The 26,262-nt window shown below is 41.5% G+C and overlaps 1 protein-coding gene across 4 annotated transcripts in view; it reads left to right on the forward strand.

Moving 5' to 3' along the window:
• ppp1r13ba (protein phosphatase 1, regulatory subunit 13Ba) overlaps positions 1 to 26,262 on the forward strand; it is a 46,275-nt gene that overhangs the window by 2,720 nt on the left and 17,293 nt on the right. For 2 of the 4 annotated variants that reach the window (XM_041953393.1, XM_041953395.1), the window contains exons 1-5: positions 4,779 to 4,982; positions 9,059 to 9,206; positions 11,207 to 11,314; positions 13,608 to 13,669; positions 25,623 to 25,718. In XM_041953393.1, coding sequence (XP_041809327.1) covers positions 4,860 to 4,982; positions 9,059 to 9,206; positions 11,207 to 11,314; positions 13,608 to 13,669; positions 25,623 to 25,718 — 537 coding nt within the window. In that variant the 5' untranslated portion in view covers positions 4,779 to 4,859. Of the gene's footprint in view, positions 1 to 4,778; positions 4,983 to 9,058; positions 9,207 to 11,206; positions 11,315 to 13,607; positions 13,670 to 21,255; positions 21,381 to 25,622; positions 25,719 to 26,262 lie in introns of those variants that run through there. The other 2 variants (XM_041953394.1, XM_041953396.1) reach the window with 2 other exon arrangements.

Genomic DNA, 26,262 nt, shown 5'->3' on the forward strand with positions numbered 1-26,262 from the left:
TGTCGTGGGCATAGACCAAGCTCATTTACTCCAGAACACGATTAAAGCTCATTCCACAAGGCATTGGTATGTTGCATTAGATAAAAGTGACAGGCCGCTTCCTAAAGTGTAATGGTAGTCTTCAATGAGTGCTGCTTTATATTTAAGCTTGTAAATCCCTGCAGTTTATTAGCAGGTGTTGCTTGAAGCTGCCGCACTGGAGGGACAGTATGGTAGAGCTATTTTCTCCTCGGTGTGTAATACTTTCCTAATTTTGGTTGCTGTACTGACTAAAAAAGGATGTCTTCCTGTGTGGTATTTAAATGGCAGCTCTTTTCCTCCACTCCCACACGAGCTGCTCGACCCTCCCATAATCTATCATGAACTAGTGAGCAGACCATCATTTGAAATGTCACAGAAATTAAGATCATGTGGGTTTCCACCAGCTGCTCTTTAATAGTATTCCTGATTTCATTTAAGACCGAAAGGTGTAACCCAAGGTTTTGTAAGAAGAGGAATAGATTTCAGAAACTGCAGCGAAACCCATAGGAAGAGTCAGGACAATGGGCTGGATTTGGGGGGGGAAAAAGCCACTGGGCAGACATAACAACAGTGTGACAGATGGAACAGACCGAAAACCATTTCAGTCCCAGGAGGGCGGCTCTCCTTGAATGGTTGGCACAGCAGGTATAAGCACACTACACCCCCAGATCCCAGCAGAGTCCATCATCATCTCAAATGATTTACTAAGAAAAGCTACAGCAGCCTGAACAGTATCCAGGCATATCTGTTACATAATTCACAGTCACAAAAATGACGAGCCGCTGATACGAAACTAACACAATAACATTTAAAAATATGCCTAAGTATGTCTTCAAGGTGCATAAGTTCTGCAAGCTGCCTGTTGATGGAATGACTACACTCAAATTATACATCTCCAAAGACCTTATGCTGAGTGTCGCTTTAGATCATATTGTACTGAGTCATGATGTCACCCCCTGTAGCCTCTGTTCATTAGCTTCTGTTATAAACACTCACTACAGCTGCAGCAATAAGAACTTAAAACTTTGTCATTTTAACAAGGTTAAATGATTACTGAGTTAATATGCGAAAAAAAACACAGCTCCCATGAAAGTGTACTAACACAATGCACAATTTACCTACTTATGTCCTGCTGTTGTTAAAGACATGTCTCGTCCACTGACTGTATAAAGCATGGACATAGTCTCTGTGAGGTATCATGAACAGGTTTTTTTGTACCAGGCTGTAAACCTGTTTGTTTCTGCCGCAAAGTTGGGCATGTTAATATGGAGGTCTATGGGGATCGACTCCTTTTTGGGGCCAGCCTCAAGTGGACATTCGGGGAACTGCAATTTTTGCCACTAAAGAGGTGGCTTCATTTTTCAGCTTCAGAGGTTGCTGCTTGGTCTCAATGCGCTGCAAGCCCCCAACTTTAGCAGTGACTTTAGCTCGGGATGGTCAAGGGCTTATGGGAAATGGTGTTGTTAAAGGCTACAGAAGTATTCAATAAACACAATAAACAGTGTCCTTATCTGAGCGTATGGAGTGAAAGACAGGACATACTGTGCTCCAAGGCTGCTTTTTAGTTATTAGCGTTGTTGTTTAAATGAGGTGTTTTTACCTGGATGTTTTGGTTTGACTCTGTCTTTCTGTATGTTTGTCCTTTCAGTGGGCAGCTGGAGACAGCTGATGAGCAGGATTTTTCTCACACCTTAGCGAGTCACATTCACTCGGATCAGCTGACCTTGTTTTTCTGTGCAAAAAACAAAACATGTTCCAAATGTAAATGTTTTTTCAACCTTTCCAACCAGTCTGTTGGGAAGCTGTATATATTTTTTTTATCCCTGTACTGATGTACAGTATGTGTGTGTGCATGTGTGTATGTGAGAGATAATCTTGACTATCTCTGTTGCATTGTGTGGTTGTATTGTCTGTAGTGGGTGGAAGTGCTGTACTGTAGTTTAGAGAAACTTGGAAGAACATTTTGTTTATAAAAATTCCAACTCCAGTGGTGACACACACACACACACGTACACACGAGACAGACGAGGCATTGCGTCTGAATTTCCTCATAGTTCTAACACTGCTTCCTCTCCAATAAACTTAAGACTACTGTCCAGATATTACTCTAATGTTAATTTCTACCTCACCAAGTCTGATGATGTTCAAAATTCTTATTTTTCATGTTCAGTTCACAGTTTAGTGTGACGTGTCCAGGCAGCAGTTTCAAAGGATTGTGGGACTTAAATATCAGTCTGATGCACCGTGACAGCTAACCTGTGACTGATGATTGAAGAGGTCAAGAGTGAAGGGAGGAGGACAGGGGGGAAGAAAAGGAGAGATTAGGTTTGCTTCTCATTGTTGGTGTGTTCAATGTATTTAGTCACAGTCATAGAAGGACAATGGGAATATGCTGAATAACGTGTCTTCTGGTTCACCTCTCCTGCCTGTCTTGTTTTCCCTGCACTGTCTACTGATTTTCTGTCAATCCTAATAGATGCAATAGATACACTGTTGTGAGCACATGCACCAAACATGTGACCTTGTGTGTTTCTGTGTGTGTAAGTGTGTGTGTGACAGAGAGAGTGAGGCAGCTCTTCTGCCAATGCACCTTCTGTGTCCCTTCTCCCTGTGTGTGTGTGTGTGTGTGTGTGTGTCAGTGTGTGCAGAGTGCAGTCATGCTGCAGTATATCAGTGTAGCCTCTGTAATCTCTCCCTCCAGCATTACCGCTGCTGCTGCTTCTGGACAGCTTCACTCACACCACAGTAACCAACCAGTACATAATATATTTAGCTAATATTAATGCCAATATCTGGTATATGAAGAAGGAATGGTTTCATGAGTATTTTTAGGTACATTCTTCAAGTTTAGACTCATTGCTGGTGGCCGTGTCTGTCATACAGATTAGTATTAAGGCTTTTTCTTGTTGTCGTATGCCAATTATCTGTGAATTTAAAGTAATTATTGATTTTTTTTTACCTTGAAGTGCACAGTAAGGCAAAAAAAGTGCAGTTAAAGAAACAGAAGTTCTGCTTATTGTTTCCTACTCATCAGACATAATTATGATAACTATGTTCACATTAAAAGCTCACATATGATTAGTTTGTAAGTAGCAGTTAAATAAAGTATCTTAATGTGTTTCAGTGTGGTGCCATTATGGATTTTGTAAGTGAGGGTCTGGTCTTGACCCTGAGTGACCTGGCCGGCTCCAGCTCTGCTGGACTCAGAGCTAAAAAAAAAACAAGTTTTGGCATCAGAGCGTCTGAGACTTTTTTAAGACTGCTCAATTCAGTTGTCACATGCTCAAACTAATCAAGAGGTTAGTGGTGCAATAATCCATTGATCTGATGACGTCTACACTATTAGCTGGAATATTCCATATTAATAAAGTCAGAAACTAAATGGTTTCAGTGACTCACATTAGATTTTGATAAGTTGATGTCTTGATCATGATATGATCAGCTACAAGTATAAATACAAAGTATGACAATATATGTATATTTTATCAGGAAAACTGTGCAAAATAACAGAAATATACCATACTGTTAAAAGATATGTGGCATTACAAAAATCTAACTGTAGAAATATTAAGGTACAACCTCAATGCCAAAAAACTAGGGACAGTGTGTAAAATGTAAAGAAAAACTATGATTTGGGAATCCTATATTTAGTTGAAGAGTACAAAGACAATATATTTCACATTATAAATGCTAAACCTAGTTGTTTTTTGTAAAGATATGATTATTCTGAATCTGATGCAGCAACATGTTTCAAACAAGTTGGGACAGGAGCAACTAAAGACTGGGAAAGATGTGGAACGCTCCAAAAACACCTGTTTGGAACATTCCACAGGTAAACAGGTTGATTGGTGACAGGTGATAGTATCATGATTGGGTATGAAAGGCTCAGTTATTCACAAACAAGTTCACTTTGTGTGTGGGCAAGTAGTCCACCAGTTTCTTGCTCATTGCACAGATGCAGGGAATTTATGGATTCCACCCTTTGCAGTTTTTTTTCCACCCAGTGCAGTGCCAAACATTTGGACAATCCAGAGAAATTTCTTCACGTAAAGGCCGAGGCCGAAAACCAAAATTGACTGCATGTGACCTTCGAGCCTTCATGCGGGACTGTACGAAAAACCAACATGATTTTATAAAAGATATTACCTCAGGGGCTTAGTTTGCCTGCATGCAGTCCAGAACTGTCCCCCATTGAAAATGTCTGGTGTATTCTGAAATGACAGAATATGACAGGAGAGACCGCGGACTGCTGAGCAACTGAAATCACCAATCAATCGATATCAGGCAAGATTTTAACACTCAAAACTTTCTAAAGTGGTTCAGGTCCACGAGGCCCGTTAAGAATTCCATTAAATCCTCCCACCAGTCTCAGATGGTTTTTATGGTCACACCTCTGACTTAATCAATCTAACAATAGAAAAAGAAGCACCTCCATCATGCCAGAGGTGGGTGGTGTTGACTGGACCATATCAGATTTGTAATAAAAACCAATATCAGCTCAGTATCACGGTCCACTCCCACTAACAGGCATGAAAAGTGTCCAGATTCTTTCTTTCTTATCTGCCAACATCCTCTCCTCCTCACCCTTTCTCCCTCCCCTCATATTTACTGAAAGCCGACTCCCTCCCTCCCCTCCTCCCTCACACTCACTCTTATAGTTGTATTTCCTACCCCTGGGCACACACACTCTTGACATTCGCACATCTCAAACACACTCTCTCCCACAAACACAGCGCTCTCTCCATCAGACGCCGCTGATTATTAATTATCCAACCTGCGCATGCACGCACACGCACGCACACACACTTTTGTGTGTGTTTTCGGTCCAGAGTTTTTCAATGAAGCGTTTCTTTGGGTTGGTGCTGGAGCGACTGGTGTTCCTGTCTAAGAGCCTCAAACTGAGCAAATGCAGCAAACAGAAGAAGAAGAAGAAGCTGAAATCCAGGAAAAACAAACCAGTGGTGAGTGAGAGATGTACATCATGAAAAGATGGTACTTGTACGAGCGTGGGTCGTGTTTCCTGATGCAGGCGTACTTTTACCGGCACATTTAGTGTGTAGTGAAGGCACGGCAGTTTGGACTTTGCTGTTGTTTAATATCAGACTGGAGCAGAGGGAACCAGGCTGGGCTTACAGTTCAGAGTGTGCACGCCAACCACTGTGCCACCCTGGACGCCCTGTGATGAAATGCCCTGGAGCTACTAATAAAATTAGCATTGATGTGTTTTTGCAGCAGGCTAACAGGAAACACGAGGCTGTTTGTCACTCTTGTCTGCACAGAGTCTCACTGGCTGACTATCTGTCTCTCTAATGCCTAAAATAGCCAGAGTCACTCCATTCAGCACCAGAGGCAATTTAGGAAGCACAACTCAATCTGCCTGTCTGTGTGTGTGTGTGTGTGTGTGTGTGTGTGTGTATTCTGTTCGCTGACAGACAGACAAAATAAAGTTGTCCTTCCTGTGAGTTCATCATGTTCAGATTTATAAATGATCAGATCTAAGATGACTTCATTTGGACTTTCATGCTGTCAACAGTTCACTGCTACGAGTGAAACAGTCTTAGATGGCTGTAATGTGATATGTTCTATCATTGTTATTATTATGCATACATACTGTAGATATGGACATGTGTATTTACTTGTTTATCATAGTTTTACAGACATAATAGAAAACCTATGTGCTGGTAGTCACAGAGTAGCCATCAAACCACAGTACAAGGTCTGTTACTTGGCCTGCTTTTGACCTATATATGGTCTATCTGTGGAGGGTTTACAGGTGATATACTGTAATCTACTCTGTGGTGGCCATGTTGAAAGATTTTTAAACAGTCACTGTGGACTGCTTTTACTTCTATGACATGTCATAGCATACCAAAATGTACCAGGCGCACGATATTACCTATCAGCTTATCAGTGTCGGAGAATGATAGTTTAAAGTATAAGAAGTAATTTCTCCTGTCATGATTGCTAACACATAAATCAGGGCAAATACTTAAAAGCAGTGAATTTAAGACATTTGCATCTGCACAAATGATCTCTTTCACAGAGCAAAACCTAAACTGCTCCAATAATTAGGCTTGTGCCGTGCATTGAGCTGCTGCTGATGTATGAGTGTGTGCGTGCTGCGTTGAATGAGAGGCAAAATGTCAGGTGTTTTGGGTAAAGGGCTACATAAAGGTAGTCCTTTTACCAGTCAAATGAAAAAAACACAGAGTGTCCAGTTCAGTGGTTTGATTTATTGCTTTTTGCCATTTTTTGATGTGGTTCTGTTGGCTACATTGATCTCTTCCCTCCAGTGCATAAATCTTCTGGCTTTGTGTGTGTGTGTGTGTGTGTGTGTGTGTGTGTGTTTCAGATAATAGAACTGCAGTAGCGTCTGCATTTTTTGTTTCCGCCCGCTTTAGTTACTGTTGCTATGCTTTTCAGTGGTAACATGGCAGATTTACCTTTGAAATTCACAATAATTCTGCAGCGCCAGGTCTCCGATTCCTCACAGAAGTAAACAAAGTGAGGCGTTATTGATTTTGTCAGCTAAAATGAAGCAGATTTATAGTGTAAAGTGTAGCTAATGTAAACTAATGCTAATGCTGAAGCGAGAAGAGTACCAAATGTTACTTTAGTGGAAGCAGAAAACAGGGTCCTGTGTCGCAGTGACCTGCCCGTGCAAAATGATAAATGACTTCTTCATTTCACTGAATGAACTTACACTCACACAACAACAAACTTTCTCTTAACTGTCTCAACATTTACTTATTTTACCATGCTGGTGCCAGATATTAGACCATTTGTGGCATAACTGCATAGACTCTGCAAACTTGATCAAGTTCTCAGCCATGCCAAATGACAGTGTGTGTGTGTGTGCTGCATTTATTTTTAGTTTTTATTATTTAGTTTTTTGGGAATTATGAGTATTTTGTTGATGAGAAAACCACTCTGAATGATTTGATTACATAAAACACCGTTTTATCTCTGTCAACAGTCCTTCAGTGTGACAGTTGCTGTGTTTCACCATGTGAAACAGAAACATTAAAACCCTTGTGAGGCCACGATTAGCCTGCTACTAAACCCTGTGTTTGCATGTGTGTGCGTGCATGTGTGTTTGTAGATGCGCGTTTGTGTGTGTCTAATCCAAGCTTTCGAGAATGTGTCCGTGCTCAGTCTGTCTGCATGCAACCAGAGATTACTTCACATGATCTGGGACAGGTGTATAGGATACTGTGGATTAGTGCACAGTATATATTTATATATTTTGAGTGTGCTTCTCTGTGTATGTGGACAACAATCTAATGTGTGTGTGTGTTTGTGTGTGTGTGTGAGAGAGAGAAAGGCGACATTGAGATTAAAAGTGTATCTGTGTGTGTGTGTGTGTGTGTGGGTGCCTGCCTCAGTTAGTCTGTGTGTTCCTATCCCAGATTACCCTAAATTTATCTTTCAACTGCCGACTATCTGACATGACATCACCAGCGACATTGCCAGTGACATCACTGATGGTAACACAGGATGTCCTTTTCTGATTGCTATTTTAATCTTTTGGCTGCAGATTTTGGAGGATTTGATAACAAAATGATTTCAGAGGGGATCATTACTGCTCGGCTGATACTCTGAAATCATGCATTGGTTTTACAGATACAGTTTGTTAAACCAAACTGAAAGCTTCATCACAATAATATTTGCCAATTTTATGCTATAATTTACTCTGTTAGTCCAAACCAAACTCACTAAAGACTTGGGTAAACTTGATTTCAGAACCTTTCTGACTTAATATGGAGAGATAAGATAAACTACATTGTGGTATTATTAAATTTGAATAAGGTTAAAGCTTTGTCCTGAGCCCAGAGGGAATTTCATGTGTGTGTCTGTGTTTGGACAAGCAGCTATCGATAGGTAATTAAAGCTGTGATCGATGTGCTGTTAAGTCAGATGGATGGCTGTATCGTGTCACATGCTGCTGTCATCAGTAGCTGTTAAACAAAGTCTGCTTCTTTTCCCTCCCCAGAGATCTCAATGGCCTTCTTATCGCTTGACATTAGCATATGTTGAATCTTGAAAGCTTTAAGATTTAATTAGCTTCAGTTGACATCTGCAGGTCAGGTTTCAGTGTTGTTATCCGTAGCACGTTGCCTTAAACTGGATTTGAATGGGCTGTTCCTGATTGGATGTTACGCAGTTTCTGTTGGTCTGTGAGGATTGCGGACATTCAGACTGTTTATTAATGTATCCAAAGTTAATTCATTCTTCATTGTTTTCACATGGATTTTCCACACAAGCTAAAAGTGATCACTCTGATCATCCAGGGTGCTTCTTATTGCTGAGATTAGAACAGGATTGAGTAATTTATCAGTAGTTATCATTAGCTGCATTTCCACCAATGCATTTTTATGCATATTTTGAAGTATTGCATTAGAAAAGGTTGATGGAAACAGCAAAATCTGAAAAAAATGTCCTTAATTTCACATTAAAGTTTTCACACTTGGTTAAGGTGGTTAAGGTGCTTAATAGGAGATGGAAACACCTTTTTCCATAAGTTTCGACATAGCGGACATTTAACTCACATGACTGATCAGCTGTTTCTATTCTGAGAGTAGAAGAAGAAGCTGTTTCCACAGCTTTTTCTCATTGCTCCACACAGATTTGATCTAACCTTCCTCACATTAAAATATGAAACAAACAGTGATACCATATTTCCATCATGCTTCCTAATTTTTTTTTCACCATTTCTGTTTTAATTACATCATCTTATTGCACCGTCTTCTTCTGCAACGATATAACAGTTTTCAGACTGGAGAATTGGCGCCACCTACCCTTCACCTTGATTAATAAACTCCTTATTCGCTTTTTCTTTCGCTGATTGTCTCAGCATTCAGTAAAAATTATAATATATTTGGACTGAAACCCAGATATTGATTGATTGGTTAGCTAGTCATAACTGATCCCAGTCAATAATCACTGAGCCATGCTTCATCCGTTGTGTTCATATTCCTGAAATGGTAAGGTGCTAAATATTTAATGGCACTTAACATGTTTGTTTCTATGGTTACAGGTGATCCTGACAGTTTACCTCAATGACACCCAGCAGATGCTAACTGAGGTCCCAGTCACTCCAGCTACCAGGGTGATTGACGTGGTCGAATACTGCAAAGAAGCCGGGGAGGGGGAGTGTCACCTAGCAGAAGTATGGAATGGGCATGGTGAGTCCATCCACCCGTCCATCCATCCACATACTGTATATGAGATTTGTTACTTATTTAAAACAATTGATACAGGCCAGAATAAGACAGGATTGACAGTAAGATCATTTTATTCATCAGATATGCAGATGATGAATGATTTTATATACCATAAACAACCCGTTTTTCCATGAGCATTCACCTTGTAGCATCAGCTTTCTGCAGCACGTCACCTCATCTGAAGCTTCAGCATGTCAGTCCATATATACAGCAAGTCACCAACAGACTGCTTGGTTAGAATTAAACTGTCTCTAATCTCATATGTAACACACACGGACAGGTGGTGGTGAGTGTCAGCCATAATATATCCACATATTTCTCATTTTTGGCCTGTTGAACATTTATACAGTGACACATTAACACAGTATGACGACGACGATGATGGTGATGATAATGATTAATATGATGATTATTGTTGTTCTGCTATATCCACAGTAGCCAGTCATGTATTTGTGTACACACATACACACACATAATTCATCACCGTGTCTTACCAATATAATTACTATTGACAGCCCCTTGACAGTCCTTTGAGCATTAGAGTATTTACACGATCAGAATGGGGAATTATATGACAGGATAATCACAGTGTGGCTCTGGTCCTCATCGTCTGATTTGAGGCTGTGAATTGCAAACAAAGTCAGACCTATATCACAGCCACAGCTTGTGGAATCAATAGAGTGCTAAGTGCCTGCTGTACACTGCACGCCATTGTGAACTTGAATGGACCAGTCCATCACATGCAGACACTGATAGCTACTGTGTCCATTAAAGCCTGGCCTACATTCATTCAATCATAGCTGCTGAAGTAGTGATCCACATAACCACACAGTGTTTGTGCAGCACTGCGGTTTGTGGCCGGTCAGACGGGCTATAAATGGCTCTAATACTGTACTGTTTCTTAGAGGGTGACGCTGTGAGGCGGCACATAATAAATGGTGTTGTGTCAAAATGTCGCTGTGTGACAAGAGGCCATGCCTCAAGGCCACAACTGGCCTCACGACTGGTGTGTGTGGCCACTAAGCCTATCTGTGTGTGTTATTAAATATGGATTGATGTGTTTTGCTGTGAGAATATTGTTGGTGGGTTTTTGAGAATACCAGGATACACAGACATTTCCTTATTTTCAGTTTCCCTGCTTTAATCATAAGAATGTGTCAATAGTCACAGACAGAAAAGTTATGAATTAAAAAATATTGATGATGCAAATAAATTCAGCATTTCATACTGAGGCTAAGTTGTGACTCATTGTCAGTCTATACCTTAGAAGACATCATTTCGACCATAGTGGGTTTCTAATTCAGTTTTAGTATTTTGTGGGGTGGGTTAACCCATTGTTTACATTAAGAAAAGCCATAAACATATAATTTTAAGCTTTTTTTTATTAAACCACGTAACATCCAGCCCCCTTTAAGTAGCTTTATAGCTATAGTATATGATGTGATGAGAGAAATTAATTTTAATTTTATTTTATTCACTTTATTGATCCCAAACTGAGAAATTCTTCTCTCTGTTTTGAAACACACACATGCAACATGTAGTGAAACACACAGGAGCAGTGGGCTGCCACATCAGGCGCCCGGGGAGCACATGGGGGGGGGTTAAGTGCCTTGGGAATTGAACCGGCGACCTTCCGATCACATTTTCACAAAACTAGGCTTAAATATTTGGCATCTTTTGGAACTTCGTGATCTGCAGTTCAAGATGTGAATCTGTGGGTTGGAACAATGTTTGGCTGCACAGCATGAGTGTGTAATGACTGGCAGGGCAGTGGGAGTTAATCATAAGAAATATAATATTGAATATACAGAAATATGAAAGTAAAGCTCATCAGAATGAGGTAAAAATGATAGTAAGATCATTTATTTATGAACAATCCCTTTCTGGCTTCTCTGGATGAATCACTGTCCGGCTCACTCTGTAATAGCCCGTCTAACATCTCACCGTGTGTCTCTCCTCAGAGCGAGTTCTCCCTCTGGAGTTGTTACTGTTGGATCTTCTCCAGCAGTGGGGAGCCAGGAGGCCAGAGGTCAGCTTCTACCTCAGACACTGCCCCTCCTGGACGCAAGGTACAGCAAAACAAACACACATACACACTGATTCCACACAAATTTCATCTAGGAGTTTAAATTTCTGACTGACAAGAACAGCTTTCAAATATATTGCTTTTTTTTTTTTCCAGAATTGAGCGTCATTAACTCACATGCAGGAAACACACAAACACAGAGAGCCAGCGGTGTGTATGAGGTTAAGAGGAGAGTTCAGGGGCTTGGTCAGTAATTAGCCAGATAAGATGATTAGAGTTACATAACGTGGACAAGGCAAACATGAAGGGGAGGGGGGACAGAGACGAGGTTTGGTCTGCTGCAGAAATGCTGTGTTAGTGTCACTGTGGCACTGGTGTGTTGTTGTGTCTGTGTGTGCTCTCTGCAGGGACAGGACAACCTCACCACCTGCTGGTGCTTTCCCTTTCCTCCCCCAGTCGTTAAAAACATAATTATCATTCATTAAAATGTCATTATTATTGTATACTTGTGAACTGTGAAGTGTATTTTATATATATATAGGTTTTTTTTTTTGAGTCATAGAGGCCATTTAGGTATTCCGATGTGTGTTTTGACTGTTCATTATTATTTCTAAGCATTCATATCTGTATCTGAACCTGCATCTAAACTGTTTATGCTACACCTGTTCTCATTCCTGTCAAAGTTCTGTCAGCAGTGAGTAGATTGCAGTTTCTATCCTTTCCGTTTTCCATCCAGTCACAGTCCACATGCCAGCAGATCTGTAATAGGTTTACGAGCAGCGGTGTATTGATGTAGAGTGAGATTAGAAAGAGCAGCGGTTCGTTTGGCCGCCTGCTGTGGAGAGAAGAGACTGCTGCTCCCCACAACCCCCTGTTTCCAGAGCCGGACTCTAATAGGGATGTGGTTTTGATAGGAATGATTGACACCCCCCCCTTTGCTGCCAACTTCACCTGCTGTCATAAAACAGCTTCTTAAACTAGCGAACAGCGCTCTAAGGACCAGAGCAACATATTACTCTGATGTAGCACCTCCTCCCAGCCTAATTTAACATCATCTGCCCTCTGTGGCTTATTGAAGGGGCCCATTTGAGTTTGCACCTCCCACACAAGAACATCACCTTCCTGTCAGGAGCTTACACTCCTTTCCTACCTCACTTAGTAATCAACCCTGTAATGGAAAGTGAAATGTTCTTATTGGGATGGAACAGAAGGTAATTAATTAGTCATAAATGAATTCACGCCCACCACAATTAATGATGATGATGTATCTCTCCTGGTGCCCTGGTGTTATTAACATACTATTTTAAGTGTCCTAGTGTGACAGCTTCTCTGTTGAATCTACAGTAATTACATAGCTGCTCAATTGAATGTAATTACTGTTTTAAGTTCTCTGTTGGTTGTAAGGTACTATTTTATCTGCTCAACTGAATGTTGAGAACTGCATTAACTGCCCTATTGACTGGAGGTGAGACTTGGAGCTGGCTGGGATTAACCCAGATTAAACCTGTCTGGTCTTAATGGAATTAAAACCAATGATGCTATTTATAGATTATACACAGAAAGATGGAGCTCGGTAAAGATAAGACGAGGGGAGATTCCATGTTTTTCACGCATAATTTAACATGTATCTTTATCTAAATGGCATTTCTTTTAGATTTTCTTGAAAATGATTCTGAGCTTGTGTTAGAAACATATAGCTGTACATGTAGCAGAATCAGTCTGACTGCAAAACCTTATGCTCTGCATTTCAGTGCTGTCGCAGCAGGCAAGTTGCCAACAGCATCGTCTGCATCCTTAGTAGGAATGAGACAGACTGAATGTAAATAAGGACAGTGCTAACAAGGACACACAAACATAATGACACTTACACTTTAAACACCAGAACACATGGTAGAATACTGAAACAAGAACACTGATATGGAAAATGTCAAAATATATAGGTGCAATATGACAATAAATGAAAAATCAAAGTATCCATCATAATTCCATATTTGTTCATGCATTACTAACATGAACATGTGAAATTGTGATGGGAATATAGAGTTTTTCATTTATATAAGCAGTGTAATTAAAGGGAAAGTGAATTTTCACACCCAAAAGCCAATATTGCCTGTTCATTTATCTTTGAGATAAGGCCCACACACAGTTGAATGGTTGGTTGAAGCCAAGGCCCACTCTCTCCCTCTGTCTGTTTGTGTGTGATCAGTTTGTGTGTGTTTGTTCAGCAGTCTACCAGGCCGTAAGACTCAACTCACCCCTGTCCATTTCTTCTTTTTTTTTCTTTTTTTACTTCAATGTCTCTGCTCAGATGTTTTTCATTATTCATTTATATGCAGGAAGTCAGCAGCCTTTGGAGCAGAGCTGGACCACAGAGGCAACAGAGAGTGCTAATGACAGGGTAGGTGGACACACACACACACACTCACACTGGCGCTGGGCTGGGCTGAGGGTACAGGACAGGCTGTGTTATGCATCTCTAATTAGCTCAATCTCAACATCGAGGATCTATTGTGCATATAAATGTCTCTACACTACACACATAATGATACTGTTTAAAGCTCCAGTATGTCTCCAACACTGACATTTTTTTGTATGGTGATGGTAAAGGCCTGAATCTGAATTTATCCGAGTGTGAGCTTTTGATTCCATGCAACTACAGTATGCCTATATATACAGTTTATATGCAGTGCTTTTAGAGCCTGAGCGAGATCAAATTTAATATTGTGTCCTGAAACTCTCCCCTCAACCTTACCGTGAAACTCGTGACAGGCGCTGTCTAGAAGTAGTGTTTGGTTTGTCCGTTCTGGCCTACTGTAGAAACATGGTGGCACAACATGGTGGAGTCTGTGGAAGAGACCTGCTCCTTCTGTAGATGTAGAGAGCTCACGAAGACATACTTCTGAATATTATATTCATTTTCTGCCATATTCTGCCAAAAGAACCCCATAAATCCTACACATGGGTCCTTTAATGTAGGGAAGGCAAAAAAACATCAAACTTTTTGGTGTGTGTTTGAGTATTTACGTATGTACAATACAATATATCTGTACGTTTGTGTCTAAGTATTTGTCTGTCTGTCTGTGTGTGTGTGTGTGTGTGTGGGCTATCAGATTAGCCTACGGATTAGTGACAGTGATGAGTCTACCAGTAAGAGCCATGTGAAAATACACACACACATACTCACACACACACACACACACACATACACAGATATAGTATGTACTCTGTGCATACTGTGTTACTGTATATATTTTAATAGCCAGAGATAAAAAAAGATAAAATTGGAATTAGCCTCTTGTCACTCACGTGACTAACAGCCGTTAGCTAACCATGTTTTGTTTTGCTAACTTGCGTTATTCCCTCCAAAACATTGAGTCATATAGTAAAAAGAGCAGCTGAGCTCATGCTAGCAGCTTTATATTTGTCACTAACAGCTATTTTCAGCCATGTCATCTATTGTATTTAACCCCAGACTGGACACTTGCTTTGTACATGTTGGCTAGGCCTCGGTTAGCCAGTCACCAACCATGTTTTTGTGTGTGAAAGTGTGCGCGCATCTGTGTTGATCAGTCTGCTGGTTAGTCAGCCACTGTGTGTATGTGTGTACGTGCGCGTTTTTGCGTGTGTGTGTGTGTGTTGGTCAGTCAGTGAAGGTAGGATTAGCTTGGTCCCATGACATAACCAGGCTAAGAGGATTGTTAGCTAGCCAAACAGCTCCTCCTCCTCCTCCTCCCTCCTCTCTTCCTCTCACCTTGCGCACTCCTTCACAGTCGTCTTGCGGTATCCGTATCTTCAACTGTCCTTCCTTCGCCCCCCGCCGTTTACCTTTCAAGCAAAAGCAAGTTCTGAGGCGAGACAGGAGCGTGGGGGTGAGTTCTGGAAATGTTTCTTTCCTGTGTGTGTGTCTGTGTGCGTGCGTGTGTGTGTGTGAGCATACGTGCAACCGTGTCCGTGTGAAGCTCAAGAAGTGTGTCTTCTACCCACATCAGCTTGTCATACATAATAGAACAATGAAAACACTGAAAATAGGAGTTAATGTAGAGGTGACTTTTAAATGTGTTTTTGTGTGTGTGTGTGTGTGTGTGTGGTTTACTTTCTTTTCCCTTTAAGTTTCTGAAAGTTGTCTTGTTTGTTCAAGATGAAAACTACTCTCTCTCTCCCACACACACACACACACACACACATTCAAATGTGTCATGTGTCGGAGTGGGAGTGTTGGCCATGTGTTTCTGTGTGTGTGTGTGCGTTACTATCAGAGAATCAGAGCACAGTGTGTGTGTGTGTGTGTGTGTGTGTGTGTGTGTCAGTGTGGTTTACATCTTGTGAAAACTGCATGCTATGTGCAGGCAAGGTGTGGCTTCTGTGGCCATGTGTGTTTGGCCTTGACAGTGTTATTTTGTCTATGTGTGTATGTGTGTGTGTGTTTGTGTGTGTTACTTAGGGATGTAGATGCGTGGCTCCAAGTCAGGGTGTGACTCTGTGCTCTCTATAATCATATCCAGAAGCTCTCACTTACACACACACAAATACACGCACACACACACACAAACACCAGATGATGTTTCTCCCCACAGAATGATGTAAACATGACAGTGTTGACAGTTGTGTGAGAGAAAGATTGAGATTTTTTTTAGCGTCCAGGAGTTTTAGATTTGTTTTCCACCACTGATCTCTTATTGCCTTATGTCATTACTCATTGCAGCAAAATGTCTTTTCACTGTGACTAAAATGACTCTGCAGAAATTCAGGATAGGTCTGGCTTTAAACAGGAAACCAGACTGTGCTGATGTGATTCTTTTACTCAAAAAGGAAGCAGGGGTCATGTCACTGAGGGGCAGCAGTGTTGGTTGGTAAATCTACTATTCAGAGCCAAATATCTCCACAGGTTGCTTCTACAGTTTGTACAGGTATTCATTGTCCCTAGAGGATGAATCCTAATTATTTCGGTGACCATATTTTCTTCAGCACTACACTTAAATAAAAAATAAAATGTAGCAGAGCTTTTTTAAAAACTTGTTTTGGAATATACGTAGTGTCTGGTATATTTTAATGGTAAAGAGTAGTACTTTATGTATACTAGTGAGAGCGGCTTCTGTGCTCTTAATTTGTGCAGACTAACAGCAGGAATTTCATAATGTCATGGATGCTAATCATGCTTTAAAAAGATGCTAACGTGCTACCCATTTATGGCCTGGACCCACTCATAGCTAACCTCTCGCTACCTGCAGAGCTAACTTTGTGTAGCTCTTAGTTAGCATTATTTCAACCAGTTGTTGCCATTTCTCACTTGATTTCCACGTAGCTAGCCAGAACAAACAGATGCAGTAAAAGCGTTTTGAAAATGTAAGGAAGAGTGCGACATACGGCTCTACTGCTAAAAAGTCATTTTTTTTGTAGCAAATTGTTGGTGAACTGCAAAACTGTATGATATATATATGATATATATGATATATCAGCCTCAGCTCTGCATAACTGCGTTCAGTGCTAATTAGCAAATATTAGCACACTGACTCACTAAACTAAGATGACAACCATGGTCAATGATATACCTGCTAACCCTCAGCATGTTAGCATTGCCTTGTAAGCATGGTGATGTTAGCATTTTGCTCAAAGTGCTGTTGCACACCCTCACAGAGCTGCTAGCATGACTGGCGACTCCCGCCTTGTTTTATGACTTCCTATCTGGACGTGGCTTTATCCTATAAGTGGAAATCTACTGGCTGAACAAACAAAAACAAGGTGATGTGGGGGCATGTAGTGTTTGGATGGCTGCATATCTTTACTTTAATATGATGGCAGAATTTCACACAGTTGTTATGTTCTTATGCAGACAGTGGAGAGGGGCTGTGTTTTCCTCTGCTGTGTGTGGGCTGCGTCAGTAAAACAGCAGTCCTATCCCAACATCCCCTCCTCAACACAGCATCCTTCAAACCTCGCCCCTAACCGCAGACTGACCACTGGGACCGTCACACATATTGAGTTAACATGCACGAACGCACGCACGCACACACACACACACACACACACCATTCAGTCTGTTGATCCAACTGCACATAACTCTACCCCATCTAGCTGTGTGTACGGGCACTGCTGAGAGATATATTAAGAAGTCAGGTGCGTCTTTGTGTGTGTGTTTGTGTGCTCTTGACAAAACACACATGTCAGGGGTTGTGTTGACATAGATTAAGACGAATACTTTGTCTGTATATCATCACTGGAAATGCCTCTGTGGGTCATATGATAGTCTGGGTTCATGGTCATCGGCGGACTTGAATCACTGAAGGTTTGACTATGTCGTACATATCATTTGTGCTATTCATACATCCGGAACATAGAAGTAGAAAACATTCAAATTCTGGCAGCAAGTTTTGGGAGCTGTGTAGAAATGGAGGAAATATGTAGGATTTGATAATATTAGAAGCTTTAGCTGTAGGAAAGTCCCTGTTGGATGACAACATGGTGTTGTGTTGCACCAGAACTTCAGTTAAGTGAGTATTCCCTAAATCCAGCTCGTGCTTTTCTTGCTCCCAAGTTCTGCAGAAGGTGTTCACTGTTTTGCCCAAGGACACTGTCCGGACACATGGCTGTTGATGGACTGTGGTGGGGTTCAAAGATGTGACCCTTCAGCTACAGGATGGTCTCTGTAACCAGCGGGCCACCCTGCTGTGTGAATGTTAGTCACTAGAGCGGGTCTTATTACAGAGCTCCCCCTTTCTGTCCGGCTGGGGCTGCAGGAATGTCTGAGGGCTGTTATTGTAGATTAAGAGGAATATTTTTACTGGAGGCGTACAGCAGATGGGAAGGGGATGGGTCTCATTACTGATGGGACCTACTGTATGATCAAAACAACATGTGTATGTGTGTGTCTGTGCTAGTATATATGTGCATAACTCTGAGAACATACACACTGTTGGGAAACGTAATACTCACACACTGAGAAGGTCAAATATCCCCATGTGCTTCAGATTATAACCGTGATCGCAGCGTATGTGGAACTGCTGCAAAGACCAGTGTGCAGCAGCAACGTGAGATGGAAGCAAAATAACACCTTTTACAGTTTTGCTGAAATGACGTCTGCACACTGGATGTATGGTATCAGTCCCACGACGCTACAGGAGAGAGTCGTGCCACTCTGATGGGACTGAGAATTTGCAAAAGCCTGTAAGCAGCTCTACCAGTGCTGCCAGATCTGACTTCAACAAATAGCCCAATCAGAGCCTTGAACATGCCCCAGTTGTCATAAAAGTAGGCCAGTTTTTTGCTTCGGATTGGTCCTTTGTATTCATGAAACAATATTTTTTTTTTAAGTCTTTAGGGGGATATGATGATGTGCAGTTACAAAAACACATGCACATTTGTCATAACGATACCTGCATCTAGACAACATGTGCATGGCCGTAATTGTGTGTGCCCTGTGGTTCTACGAAGGAAATTGTCTCCTACGGAACCTCCATGATATGATGATGGTGGTGGCGAAGTGTTGATGAAGCGTTCCAAAGATGTGTGCCTCAGGTCTTCTGTTTTATGATAAGGCTTTATAGTGCGGCCAAAACCGCTGTTACTGAAAAGCAAGTTATCCAAGTAAATCTCTCATAGTCTCAATTGTTGGATAATGTTACAGTTCGCACAAAACAAATGGACAAATGGAAGCTTTTACAAGGCTTTCATCAGAGTTATTACTTTGGACCTGAAAGAAGCAACTTTCAGCTTAGTTGTAATGAAATGAAATGACACATGGTTTCGTTGATCGTCAGTCCTCGGTCATTACATGTTGCACCGGGAAGCATTCCCCAACTCAGTGCCCTGTCAGTATCATCCTTTTCTTCTTCTTCTTCTTCTTCTTCTTCTTCTTCTTCTTCTTCTTCTTCTTCTTCTTCTTCTCCTACTTCTTCTTCTTCTTCTTCAGTTCTTCAGTTGTGGCAGACTGGACACACTGATGGCATCCCTATCAATCACTATATAAATTGCTGATTCATTGGAATGAGGTCCATGACATTTAATCAAGGACAACTGGCCAAGTTGCCCAAATTATCACAAGCCACCCAAATCAGTTTTTATCTGCCCAGTCAAAGAAAATCAACAAATTCGGTGGAAAACTATAAACTCTAATAACACTGAGCTCTACCAATATCAAGTTGTGTTTCACATGTGTGTATTCAGCTCCTCAGAAAACATTTAATCATAATAATATGGTTCAAGTCCAGATTTTGATCCATTAGATTAATGATATGAGACATGTTGCGAGCCAAAAAGCTAAAAAGAAGAAGAAGCTGAGTTGAATAAATGGACTTCTTGGAAACACAATCATAACACCATACATCCTGATTGTGAATATGGTCGTATATCATCACTCAGTTGTCAGCATGCTGTGCTGGGAATGCAGAGATGATTTGGATGTGTTTTCCCTATTTTAGTGCTGTTGGCCAAATAAATACTACTGTGCCTGCAAAATTTGACTGTTTTCCCTTTAAAGAGCTGGCAGCTTCCCAAAATAATTTTAAAGCTGGGAGTTTTATAGTTTTAATGAATATTAATGTCCTTTGGTGGTGTAAATGCTATATTAAGAGCCTGAGAAGGGTCCAATTCTGAAGGGGACTTGAAAACTTGAGTATTTCAACATACCAGCGTCCGCCTTCAAAACCTGCTGAATTTGAATGAAAATGTCATCCAATTTCATTATTATTATGATTATTATTATGACAACAGTGATAAAAAATAATAATGTTATATTAAATTATAAAACTCACAATGAACCGCGTTCAATAGCCCTGGTTATAATTATAGCCCTGTTTGTGAATGTCCAGCCAACACACACAAAGCCCACTCAAACCCACAGATGCCTGCACCCAGAACAGCAGCACTGGCAGAAACTCTGCTTTCATTACTGGAAGTGTGTGTGTGTGCGTGCACGTGTGTGTGCCTGTCTATCTGAATAAGACAGATGTGTGTCTGTTTTGCAGAGTGAAAGGGAAAATGTGTGACGCAGCAGTTAAGTCACATGTCACTGTCTGTGTGTGTGCGTGTATGTGTGTGTGTTTGTCTGTGTTGCAGAGGATGAAACAGAGAAAAAGAGAAGCACAGTATGACACAGCAGGAGTCAGCTGTTACTCTAGTGTGTGTCTGTGTGTCATCGTGTGTGTGCGTGCGTGCATGCATGTCTTGTGTGTGTGTCGCTGGACGCGTCCGGCAGGAATGTGTGCCACGAGACCTCCGTGCACGCTGCCCCGGCCATTAATCTGCCAGCATCATCACCATCGCCATCATCTTCCTCATAACACACATCTGGAGCCGAAGGCAGGGGTTGATTGAGAGCAGCTAGTGCCCCATCAGGCTGTGGTGCAATGATTTCCCTTCTGAGAGAAAGTGGGAGAAAGACAGAGGGAGGTGTGTGGGGGAGAGAGAGAGAGAGGGGGGGGGGGGGGGTGTCGCTGCAGCAAAAAGCCAGCTGCAGAGATGACAAGGAGTGAGAGAAAGAGATGAAGGAATGCAGATAGAGGAAGAGATGGGGATAAACAAAAGGACGGAGGGAGATATTGAAGGAGAGAGTTATAAGAGGAGAAGGAGGTATAGAAGGAGAACAGTACTGATACAGAAACGGATGGAGAAAAAGAGGAAAGTATAGAAAAAGGGATGGAGGTGATCGTTATCCCTCTGCCTTTTTGTACCAGTTCATAGGTTTACATGTTTGTTTGCTGTAACAATTGAATGCAGTGTCACATCAGTGGGCTTTACACATCACATGAGAACACACCAGTGATGGAGAGAGAGAGTATGTATGAGAGAAAAAGAGAGAGAGGAATAGGTGGGGGAGTGGAGGGAGCGTGGGCCGAGCGAGAGAGAGGGAGAGAGTGTCGTAAATCACAGCACATCGCCAGGCGGACGAGAGGGAAAGTTGTGATAAGGATCGCTCTCATTTCCCCCCTCCAAGCTTCTCTCTTTCAAGCCTCTGGCAACATTTTTCCAGCTGAAACCATACAGCTCCGCTGTTTCTCTGAGGGGCTGTCAGGATGGAGTGGAATGAGGTGGATCTGGTGCAGGAATTTACTGTTGAAGGACAATGCAGCAAAATTAAAGTCCGCTCCTGCAGGATCACATGGGACAGCCTGCAGGTAAATACAGCACGGCGGGAGGCTGGTAGAAACTGCATGTTAATGTCAGCTGGGGGCTCAGTGCAGCGCAGTCCGCAGGATGTTGTACAGAGCGTTAACAGCGTGAGCAGCAAAATGCATGACAGCATTGTTAAGTGCCGGGCCGACTGTTAACTTTTCAGGAGCTGTAGGATGCATGTCATCATCACAGCAGTACCGAGAGGATGTAAACTTCATCATCAGATAATCCCAGGACAACAACATCACACCACACTGTTTTGACTGATAAGTGGTCTTCAGTCCAACTGGTGACAATCTTTCACAGTGAGGCTTGTAAACCAAGTCAAGATTGCTGAGGGGGTTTGCATATTGTATCTGCTTTACAAAACCACGGATCTGTGAAATGTGAGCTTTTTTTAGGCTGATGACCAAGAATCGGGCATTTGTCAGCAGTGGGAGAAGCAAAGAGAGAGAGGCAAATTCTGTTTACTCATTTCTTTTAATACGTCTTTTAAAGTATATGGAAGCAAAAACGCGTCAGGATATTAATCTTGCTGCCTTTGCGGATGAAATTATCCATCTAAATTTATATGATTTACAAGATAATTTCAGGTTTTAAGTGTGTGTTTAGGCTTTGCAAATTCAGACAGAAAATTATGTCAAATTTATTTATAGTATTGTTGAATTTTGTATTGCAAAACTTCATATTACCTTCCATAAAGTTTTAAAGCAATCTCATGAAAGGATTCGTATTTTTCGGAGCTGTTAGGGCACTAAGTCAGAGTGCAATTCACTCTCTCGCCAACAAATCAAATCCAGTCACAGATTCGCTCTTTTCCAGCCTCTTGCTCAGTCCTCCCCTCGTTTTCTCTTCTTAGCTTCGTCCGTCAGCGTCTTCTTTGGTCCCTTTGCCTCCACCGTGATGTCTAAACTGAGAATACTGAGCTAGCTTCCTCTCACAGTTAGCTGAATAGTTTGTGGTGTGTGACGTACAGCCGTAAAGCTTAAGCATTTCTTGCGGAAGATCGTATCCGTCCACCCAAGTAACGTAGTGCAAGAACAGGCGTTCTCGCACCGTTCTCCCTATTTCTATTATCAGTGTACGAGTCAGTGTAAAGTAGTTGTAATAGTGTTGGTTTAAGGGGAAATTCAGACCACATAAATCCATACAGAATGTTTTCAAACTATTTTAATGCTATTAATCCAGCTACAATGTTACCATTAAATATTCACTAGCAGTTAATCTTCACAGTCATGTATATAGTTGCTTATAAAAATTAGAATTATTTTGTCCATTCTTTGCTTCCATAGAAGTCCATCTACAAATGATTGGGTCGTATTATTGTATGGTGACAGATGTTCAAGGAAAAAACATCGGACGAAGTGAATTCTCTGGCACCAGATTTACATTTTTGAAGGTTGTCATTGGCTTATTGTGATCGCTGCCAGGAGTTCACGTTCTGATCTATACGTTAACCACTGCGTCACTGCTTGCACAGATTCTGGTCATGCTGGCACTGCCTGGTCCCCTTTAAGGTGACAGCACTGGACCAGAGTGCATTAGCAGGAGATCCGTTTGTATCCGCACACTCTTCATAATCAAAATGAGGATCTGCAGAATCCCACAAGTCAGCAGTTAGCTAATGACATGTGGCAGCACCGACTGGAAAACCAGTGTAATGTGCATAATGTTATGGTCTCAAACGTGATGTCGTCTGCATTACGGTGGAATAGTGTCTGTCTGCATAATGTTTTTAAGAATTATCTAAGTGAGCCTGAAGGCAGCAATGCTGTCCATAGCACAGTGTGGCTGTCATTGTCATTAATCACAGGTACTGATATTTAGCGTAGAGCTAATGGTGCCAGAGTTAGAGCTTCCACTCCCTGAGTCACTATATGGATGGCGGGTTTAATTTATTTCACTGATTTCATATCTGAGAATTGCCGCAACCCTCAGGGTTCAGTTCAAGGTAATGGAGTTTTTCATCAGCTCCTCCCTGAGTCATGGCAGTAAAGTCTCCGCTGAGATATGTGAAGACTTTTTCAGTGTTTACCCAAATTGACTGAAGCCTGCAATCCCTCGTCTTTTTGAGACCATTTCTCTCTCATCTCAGAAATTGAGCTCTGAACGAAGTCCCCCTGATGTCATTCAGGCCCTTAAACTTTAAGGCCTAGACTCCTTGAATCCCAAAGACTACAGACTAAATAAATCTTCAGCTTCCATCCTCAGCTAATGCTTCAGAGTAATGTTGTCTACAGACAGTTGAAATGACTTACCAAGTTTATCACAGTTTGATGAAAGTTCTGTTTTAAGGGTCCTAATTAAAGAAAACAACAACAACAATAATAATAAAAAAACATTTGGACAGTTTTATCTTAAGTGCAAAATAAAATGTTGTGACAGGGGTACAGGAAGTCTTACTTCTGGGACATTATTTTTAGATGAAAAACTTTGTTTTGTTATTTTCAATTGTAAATTTTTATTGCACCACATGCCAAATTCCAATGCATTGCCATGTTGGCAGTAGACTGTTAGAGAGAGCTCAAAACTGACACAAATAAAAGGTGGTTATGTGTTTGCTGTTAATCTGGGTGGAGCGACCCTTTAACACTCCCGTTAGTGCAGCTATTTAGACCACACACCATTTTAAAAATTAACTGACCGCCTCTCATTCTGAGGTGGTATACAGTAAAAAAAGCACTGCAGCGTTACGCATGCTCTTTCTCTTGCTTCAAGCTTCTTTTCCCTCATCCCAAACAGAAACAACTGCTTCTTTAAAACCTATTAATTAAGGGGTTCCTCAGGGGTTCACTTTAGGCCCCTTCCTGTTTCTGCTTCAGCTGTTTGTGTGTTGACTCAACTGTATTGTATGTACTGATGCTGGACTTTATAGTGATGTTGTATGTATTGCAAATGTTCATTTATACAAATGAAGGAGTAAAACTATTTCGAACACCCGACAGCACAGGCAACATCATCCACAACTAAACAAAACCAGTTATTTGAGCTAATGGACATTCTTATCCTGAAATCCACATTTCTATGTATTTATATAGTTTTGATGGTTAAAACATGCTAGAATATTATGAAATCTTATAGTAAGACTGCAACATTATCTTAACAACCGTTTATACTCTAATAACAATCTTAATCATTAGTCTCATAAAGAGACTACAAATGGCAGATAGTGAACTAGATGAAAGTGTAAGCCTGCTAGAGCCCATTTGGTGGAGGAGGGGTATGTATTAATGCAGGTTAGAAACTACATCCAGGCAGATTTAAGGCCTGCTATGTGGTGAATTAAGACATCATGCAGGAAGCTGCACTGATAATGTTACATCATGCTGAGCCACTCACAAGTTTGCTGACAGTCAGAGATCTGCTTTGTAAGGCAAGACTTAATATTCTCCTGTTCTGCTGTATTCTAGTCTACATTACAGCGTCATTTGATGCAGTGTGGAGCTGTGTGGTGTTGACGCTGTCAGCATGTTTTATGTTGTAGCCGTGTAGTGGCCCAGACATGTTTTTCCACTGGACAACATGTGGAAACAGCCAGTGTTTAGATAACCAGTTAAATATTATCTAGATTCTTTAAAATATGCAAGATTTTTTGTCACTTTTTTTCGCTGGCTTCACTGCCTGCTGAAAATCGATGTTACAGACCAGGTGCAGTGTGTCTGTGTGTGTGTGTCCATGAATGAACATAAACAATAGCAGGATGTGGCTGGGCGGAAACCTTCCGCTGTTGTCTGCTAAAGGCATTTCTCTCCCCCCTACGCAACCCACCCCCCTTACACATTACAACCATAGAAATGTTTGTTCTGAGGAACATCCACAAATACAGCTACATAACAAGCTGTTCTGGTGTGTTCCCACCTCGATAAAACACTCTTCTGATAGTAAAATATGGGACAAATGATCAGTGTGATTAGATGTCTGTGTCACAGACCAGAAAGGATTCCTTCTATTTTCCCCGAACCATTGCTATAATTCTGTCACCCTGCCAAGGCCACCAGCTGCTAACCTAATAACATTTCTGTACACACTGAAGGTGCTCTATGACCTGAAGAGTGAGGTGAAATGTGTGTGCAGCTGTGTGCTGAAGCCGAACATTTATCTCCTGTCACTGTTTGGGTTTCTCGTCTTGTCAGTAACAGCGATTAGAGACACACAGGGGAAAAACACAAGCTTTTTGGACAAGCTATGGACATACTATATCAACATATCCAACTTTCTGTGTGTGTTCTCCTGTGTCGGTGTAGGTTCCCCGTGTGGAGCTGACCCTCTCTGAGCTCCAGGAAATGGCGACAAGACAGCAGCAACAAATAGAGGCTCAGCAACAGATGTTGGTCGCCAAGGTAACTCATGCACGCACGCACACACACGGAGCTGTTGGATGGATTGCCTGTCAGTTAGTGTAAGGTTATCTACATTAGAGTCTGCCTGAAAAGGTCGACTTTGAGGCCCCAGGAGCTACGGCCTTGAAGGAATTTGTGTGTGTATGTGTGTGTGTAAGGATCACAGCTCATACGTCTTCCTTGGAAACAGGACATGTGATCAAGGTCAGGGTTTAAGGACTGGCAGGAAACAACTCCATCTTAGAGCCAGTACACCACCATTCACCTCCAGGTTTTGTGTGTGACAATACTGTGTATGTGCATGTATATGTGTGTGTGCGCGTGACAAAGAGAGAGAGAGACACACACACATACAGATCGTGGCCATTCCCACATTAGGAAGTGACCTTTGAGTTGACAATGAGGTCACCAGGGAGCCACAGCGGCTGGGAAGTTGGAGCAGAGATGTACTCCAGGAAACCAAAAAAAAAAAAAATCTGATTCTCTTAAGTCCCACCATTCGCTTGTTGAGGCGTCTGCATTGATGGGTGAATAAAAATGCTTT

This window comes from Chelmon rostratus, chromosome 15 (genome assembly GCF_017976325.1).
Source record: "Chelmon rostratus isolate fCheRos1 chromosome 15, fCheRos1.pri, whole genome shotgun sequence".
NCBI classification, from domain to species: Eukaryota; Metazoa; Chordata; class Actinopteri; order Chaetodontiformes; family Chaetodontidae; genus Chelmon; species Chelmon rostratus.